General features: G+C 41.4%; 1 protein-coding gene across 2 annotated transcripts in view; it reads right to left on the bottom strand.

Annotated features, from left to right (window-relative positions):
* LOC138049294 (pro-epidermal growth factor-like) overlaps positions 1-7500 on the bottom strand; it is a 31741-nt gene that overhangs the window by 706 nt on the left and 23535 nt on the right. For both annotated transcript variants that reach the window (XM_068895502.1, XM_068895503.1), the window contains exons 7-10: positions 6682-6807; positions 4112-4231; positions 2032-2184; positions 758-865 (exon numbers count right to left, since the gene is read on the bottom strand). In XM_068895502.1, coding sequence (XP_068751603.1) covers positions 762-865; positions 2032-2184; positions 4112-4231; positions 6682-6807 — 503 coding nt within the window. In that variant the 3' untranslated portion in view covers positions 758-761. The remainder of the gene's footprint in view (positions 1-757; positions 866-2031; positions 2185-4111; positions 4232-6681; positions 6808-7500) is intronic.

Raw genomic sequence — 7500 nt, 5'->3', positions numbered from 1 at the left:
TAAAATCCAAGCATTTGATTATGGCATACCTATCCTATCCTTTCATGGTTAAAACTATTTCAAGTATGAACTGGATTTATGTTACAATTTCTTAAGGCTTTCAGAGAAAAGGAAACTGATCAAAAAATAAGAAAATAAAACGTAAAGTCAGTGAATTGACGATAAAAAAGAAAAGAAAGTCTGCAAGTTATTGTTGCAATCAGTGTCCATAGTCCTTCAGGTAAGTTGACTGTTTGTCCATCTGACCAGAAAGCAGACATTACTGCTGTTTCACGACGCCATTGTCTATTTCCTGGGTGAGGGGTGAATAGGTCAGGGTTAGGGTTAGGGTTTTTAAAGGTGAAGTTTTTGTATGTATATCATTAATAAGTAATCGCGTGATTATTCTCCTGCATTTTGGGGAAGAAGTAAGGGCTTGTATATTTTTTCTGCAAAGACTACAAATTGCACGAGCCCGTAGGATTTTGCTTGTCTTCGTGTTTCTTCCAAGTTGCACTCGAAATCATGTAATTACCTATACAAAGCGCGCCATTTTCATCATGACTCTGATGATGACGTGATGTTCGCATTACATCACTCTCACCTACAGCCTCACTTTTATCCAAAGGCCAGGCAGCTGAGCGGCTTTGTTGCCTCTCTTTCATGCAAAGGCAAGGTCTCTGAGCAAGCAACTATAAATTATCTTACTTTCCAATTCTGCGTGAAAACGCAAGTGCCATCACCTACACTTTAAGCTATAGCTCCAGGTTCTTCTTACCTTTTTAACCGTTTCTTAACCATACAGAGCTGACAATGATGAGTAGGAGACCCACAATGAAACCACCCACAATCACTCCCACGTACTTTAATAACTCCAGGGTACTACCTGCAATTATATATGAAGTGATCATCCTGCACTACATTTGTTATGCACCGGTCAATGGAAACCCCACCCCCGAAAGGGTGGAGGAAACACGGGAATCGAATCACTCTTGAACAGGAATTTTTCCCGTAGGGGTGGTGGATTAAAGGAATTTTGACGTTATTCCCGTGGTGAAAAACTCGCTTAGTGTAAAGCAGGAGGAAGGTACGGATCTCTTGACGGGCATACACCTGATGGCAAAGCAAACCTCGCTCTCTACTTGTGAAGTAAAAATGTGGGTGAAACACCTTAGCAATGTGAAAAGACATCGCCAGGAAGGTGCTCATAAAGCTTCCTCTATAAAGAGAAAAGAGAGATCAGTGGATAAATCGAGTCGTAAATCAGCATCTTTGGACCTTGAAGAATCATGGTGTATGATTGACCCGAATTCGGTGAAATAATTGCCTGTTAAAAGACCGACTGCCCAATAGAGTGGTTTCTTTTCCAGTGCGTAAGGATCATAAACAACTGCAGAAGTGGAAAATGCCATCTCCAGATACAGTCAGTAGGAAACACAGGTGTCATATAAAAGTTTTGATAGTTTCACTTGCAATTTTCTGGACTATTAACATCAGTAAAAATCAAGTACATTTCGATTATTTACTGTAGCTACCCACCTTGCGCTGTTGCAATTTGTTTTTCCCGCAAACTTAGCTTGGTATGACTTGGGACATTCTTGCCATTGAAGTAGGGAAATTTTATTCCATTTTCTGACAAGGGGGTGGGGAAATTGATGCTTTTTGCCTTGATGCTCTGTCATTTCCCCCACCCACCCTTTCCCGAGACCGGGGGGTGGGGGTAAGGTTTCCATTGACTGATGCATTATATATTAACACAGCACTTTTCGCAACTCTGCGGAATCTCACTTTTATGGAGCAACAGAAGCCGAGAAATCAGCCACGAAATGGGTGTTTTGCGTTTCTTGTTACAGTGTGTGACTGACTGAATATGTACTCTAAAACGTCGACCAATCATTATCTAAGAATCTCTCCGTGCAAAACTCGATGCTTCACTTCTCAAATTGATCGATTTAGCGATCGGCGTTGGCATGGCTAGCTATAGAGGGTCACTTTGTGACGCCTGCACCGAGTAACGTCAATCTATTGCGTTTACATGGCAACCTCCCTTACCTCTCCGGACGCATATTTCACCAACTTTTCTGTAGCCTGACTCACACATGCACTCATATCCGGGGTCTTTGGGAAGAAGTTTTCTTAAGTTGAAGCAATAACTGTGTTCAATTGCGTCACAGGTGTGATTTTTGATCCCACATTCGTCGATATCTGTAAAAAAACGAGAAGAACGTGAGCTTCATACTAATGGTCAAACAGTCAAGCGAGTAAGAGAATTTTGGATATGGAACGACTTTCCAAGTGAATTATGGAACAACTCAAGCAATTTTCAAGAAGTTTGAACCAAGAGAATATCAGTTAAGAGAGCGCACCTATCATATTTGGTCCCATTCCGATGAAAATTGTTGGATATTTTTCATCAGTTCTATGTCATACTGCGTGGTTATTTCAACGACGAAACCTTATTGATAAATTGGTGTGAAAAAGGACGCCGTGAACATGGGAACAACAGATTTTAAAATAAATCCTCGAAGCATGGACGCAATCCACCTTATTCCAAAATGGCCGCCATTTAAATACTTTTTTGTTTTTATTCAAATTAGCCCTTGATGCCTCGTTGTTAAGCTTAAAATTCAAAAGAATATTTTATCTTGAACGAAGCAACAAGGGCCAATTTGTACCGAGTCAGAAGGGGAGTGGGTCTATTCCGGATTTGACGTCACAATCTCATTTGCATGCATGTTTACAAAGAGTTAATGCAATGTAAATCAGTTTGTGACGTCAAATCAGGAATAGACCTACTCCCCTTCTGACCCAGTCGTGAACAAGAGATGCTTGGTTTTTCGCAAGTTTTGAAGCCTATAAAAAGGCAGGATTTGTTAGAAAAAGGAAAAAAAGGTCGCAATGCGTTTCGAACAGGTGCAAAGAGTCATTTTAGTGAAAAAAATATTTTAGGGTTAGTTGCACTTTACGACGGCTTGAGAGAGCAACGTGGTGCGCATTTCCAATGTCATGGGTTCGAGTCCTTGAGGCCTAGTCTTTTTTTTCCATGCAATGTTTAATATGTTTCTTAGGGCCTGCTGACATGGGAGGGGGGGGGGGGGGAAGGAGACCCCGAGTAGGTGAGGTACCCCGCCCACCTGTAGTAAAAAAAAGATTGAACCTTCACAAGTAATATTTAAAGCCCCAGGGTGCTGGGGTTAGGTTCCCAAATGCTATCACGTGGTCGCTATGCACGAACAAAAACAAAGATGGCAGATGAGAGACACGTTTTAGCGGTAAACGCGATTTTCATTTTATTGACATCTTTAACGGTAGCAGTTATGTCTCGAAAGACGTCGGCTCCAAAGAATAGGCCCAGAAGCAAGCTCTTTGTGGGCGGGCTTTGGCAGAATGTTCAAAACAAAAGATAAATGCCCGGATGAACATCACCCCAGTCAGACGGGGTACGCCACCTTCAGCATTTACATGGAGTAACCTCGCCCCACCTAAGCTGGTTACCCGGTCCGGCTGACCGGAAACCCGCCTATATGGCCAGGTGAAGTACCCATCTTTCATGTAAATACGATCAAGAAAAAAAAAGAAAGATTACTGAATTAGTTACCCCATCAAGGAACGGTACCTCACTAATTCGGGGTCCCCCACTTCCATGAGAACAGGCCCTAAGAGAATGATTATGACGTATACAAGAAGGCACGGGAAACAATGCGGCTCAGTGGTCAGGGAGCTTGCCTTGAGATCCCGCGGGATCCCGGGTTCACGTCCCGCTCCGACAACTCGTTGAATTTGATCCTGGTAGTCCCTGGTTCAACTTCTCAGCTGCACTTGTAAATAGCCAACTGGTTTCCCTCCTGCCAGTTGGGATTCTTGACATTTCTTGTTGTTTTTGTTCTGTCGTTTCGTTGATTATGTTTCATTGGCGTGCAAAGACCCTCATGGAGAAAGGTCAATTAAGCATGTGTTTTTATAGGTATAGAGTTCATTACCCAAGAGTAAGTATCCCGTTTGTCCCCATCAGCGTCAGAAAAGTGTCTATTTTAAAACCAAATTTTGTGAATGAACTTTGCAGCTCTTATTACAAACTGAGTAGTAGAAAAAGTCACTCTAAAGATGCTCAAGAACTTAATATACGACATACCAACGCAAACATGTTCGTCATTTTTCTCAAAACCTGCATCACAGTCGCATCTAAAACTTCCAATTGTGTTGGTGCATTCACCCTCCATTCCACAGTCCTGAGTCTCGCATTCATCCACGTCTGCAAGATACACATATAATAATAGTTTTAAACGTGAAGCCTCTGTTACTCTGGGCAATTCATCCTGCAACTTGTCTCGCAATAGGCCATTTCCGATTTTCCGTAAATTGCCTCTGGGTCAAAACGAGTCTTGGTGCTAAACCATTCAAATGATAATACACTCATTTCCATTTGATTGTGCACCAGGACTCGCTTTGAAACCGAGGCAAACAGCAACTTGAAAATGCGCTATTTTGTTGCGAAAAAAGTTCCGCACATTGCGAAACAAGTTGCTTGATGGGTCTTACACTAGGCAACGTGTCTTGCAACTTGTCTCGTTTCGATGATCACATGAGGTTAAAGGACCATTTTCATTAGGTGGTGTCGCAAACCGTTCCGACACAAGTTGCGGGACAGATGTTACACTATGCAACCACGCAATGGTTGAAAATTTTTTCGCAGCGTCGCGAGACGCGTTGCCCAAAGTAGACTCGATTTCTACTTCTCGCAACGGTGGCGGCAACAAAAATGTCTTTGGCAGGGTATGTTACACTTGGCAATTTTTTGTGCAACTTGTGTCGCAACAAAATTGCGAGACGAGTTGCACAAGAACATAAACTCTGTAATGCTAATAGGACTGAGCGGAGTCCAATTCGGTCTGTAATCATACGAGTGATTACAAAATCAGACGACGATTTGTTTATCACGAGTATGATTACAGACCGAATTGGACGACTCGAAGTCCTCTTATCAATTAATCAAAAAAATTACCATTTCCGAGAAAAGAAGGGCCAAGTTATGAAAGAAAGGGGAAATTTGTATTAAAAGACAGACAAAGGAGGCTTAAATTGTTTGATGTCGCTTTGAAAGAAAGAAAGAAAGAAATAAGGAAAGAAAGAAAGCCCCAATTGTCTGTACACTGTTTCTATACTGACTGAAACCAAGGTTGTGATTGGTTGATTTAAACTACAACTTTGAATGTGAATGGGTTATTGAACTTTCCGATAACAACTTGGCAAGTGAATTAGTCGAAATAGTAGATTTTTAAACCAATCACAATCGAACAAATTGTAATTTTTAGGATTAGCATAGCTATAGAACCGTTGATGTAAGGATCACGTAAAAGAAGACCCCGTTCCGTGAATGTCGCTCCTGCCTGCGCCAATGCTTTTCCGCTCTTTTTAAAAATATTTTATAGCTTTAGAAGCTGTTTGCAACAGAAGCATGAGAACCGCAGAGCTGCAAGATATCTGTAGACACAGGAGGCAAACAATCACTTTTCCTTGCATTTCTGGAAATACTTGAAAACAATAAACCAAAATTAAAACAAGTTTCTTCGATTTTTTAGAAAACCGACGCAAATGCACCGTTTCCAGTAAACACAACGTGTTCGTTTGAGGCCGGAGGTCGCACGTTTCAACCGGTCATTTCCCATTCCATGTCCTGTACTTTGATGCCAATATTTCAGGGGTTTGTTTTATTTTTTACTATCATATTTTGTTTTACTTACTTTTTAAATAAAATATGATTGAACTCTAGACTTGCATAGGAAACTGATTCTTGCGTCCAGAAAGCATTTCTGAGTGTTCTATTTTTTAAATTTTCTGGAAGGGGGAAGGGGGAGGACAGGAGGCATGACCCCAGACCCTCCTAGGTAGGTAGTGTTGGGAGTTGTTGCGTACGTTTGCACACAACTGCCAACACCATCTCACATCTACAGAACCAGCAACTTCCAACAATGTTGGGAGTTGTTGCCTCCGTTTACACACAACTGCCAACACCATCCAACATCTACAGAACCAGCAACTTCCAACAATGTTTGGAGTTGTTGCCTCCGTTTACACACAACTGCCAACACCATCCAACATCTACAGAACCAACAACTTCTAACAATGTTGGGAGTTGTTCGGTCCGTTTACACACAACTGCCAACACCATCTAACATCTACAGAAACAAAAACTTCCAACAATGTTGGAAGTTGTTGGGTCCGTTCACACACAACTGCCAACACCATCCAACATCTACAGAACCAACAACTTATAACTATGTTGGGAGTTGTTGGGTACGTTTACACACAACTGCCAACACCATCCAACATCTACAGAACCAGCAACTTCCAACCATGTTGGGAGTTGTTGCCTCCGTTTACACACAACTGCCAACACCATCCAACATCTACAGAACCAACAACTTCCAACAATGTTGGGATTTGTTGGGTACGTTTACACACAACTCCCAACACCATTCAACATCTACAGAACCAACAACTTCCAACAATGTTGGGATTTGTTGGGTACGTTTACACACAACTGCCAACACCATCTAACATCTACAGAACCAACAACTTCCAAACAAATCGGACTCCCGCGATTTTGTTATCACTTGTATGATTACAGACTGAATTGGGCTCCACTCAGTCCTATTACAATTACAAAACGTGTTTTGTGTCGATATTTTTAACATCACTTACCCTCGCAATTTTTTCCATTCCCTTTGTATCCTTTCATGCACTCGCAACGATATTTTCCTTGTTCGTTAATACACTTTCCCCCTTCCTTGGCGCAGAAGTGGTCGCCCGATTCACACTCATTAATGTCTGATATAAAGGATATAAAGCAAAAGAAGATAAGACACGAACATGGTTTTTCCCGTCCAACCAACTCCATTTTCCCTGAGATACTTCCAACGACGTCAACAAGTTGCAGAGTAAAGAATCATCATGATGCCCTTCATTTTTTCTCTAAATATCCGGTAAGGTGACATGCAGTTTATGCCAAGATAATAGGGACGGCGACATCGACGAAAATGCCACCTCAAGATATAAAATTGCACTATCGTACGTCTTTCACGATTATTCCATTTAGTTCACGTTTCACAATGCGGGCGAAGTATCCAAAAAATAAATTGCAATTGGTACGAGCAGTTCCAAGAAATAGAATCAAATGTTCGCGGTCTATACAAAGAAAGAGAGAGATTTACTCTTACTCGTGTCTACATTTTCCCAGCAAGGACAGAAAAAGATAGTCCAATACGGTTTTTATCATATTGGCTCTCTTGCGCATGGTTTTCTATTCCTTGAGTCTTGTTTATTGCCAAACAGTAAAAATAAAAGTAAAATTCGTACTGGAACTCCTGCATGACTAAACGAAAAAACATTTGTCACATTTTTCTTTTGGCAGCGGCTATTCGTACGGGACCTGTACACCAACCTATATTTCCTATTCACACGGGAGTCTTCTTAGAATGATTATGAATGACATAGCAACACAGTTATTGAAAGCTAACAGTT

The sequence above is a fragment of the Montipora capricornis genome, chromosome 5 (assembly GCF_036669925.1).
Source record: "Montipora capricornis isolate CH-2021 chromosome 5, ASM3666992v2, whole genome shotgun sequence".
NCBI classification, from domain to species: Eukaryota; Metazoa; Cnidaria; class Anthozoa; order Scleractinia; family Acroporidae; genus Montipora; species Montipora capricornis.
This window is presented reverse-complemented; position numbering and strand designations above follow the sequence as displayed.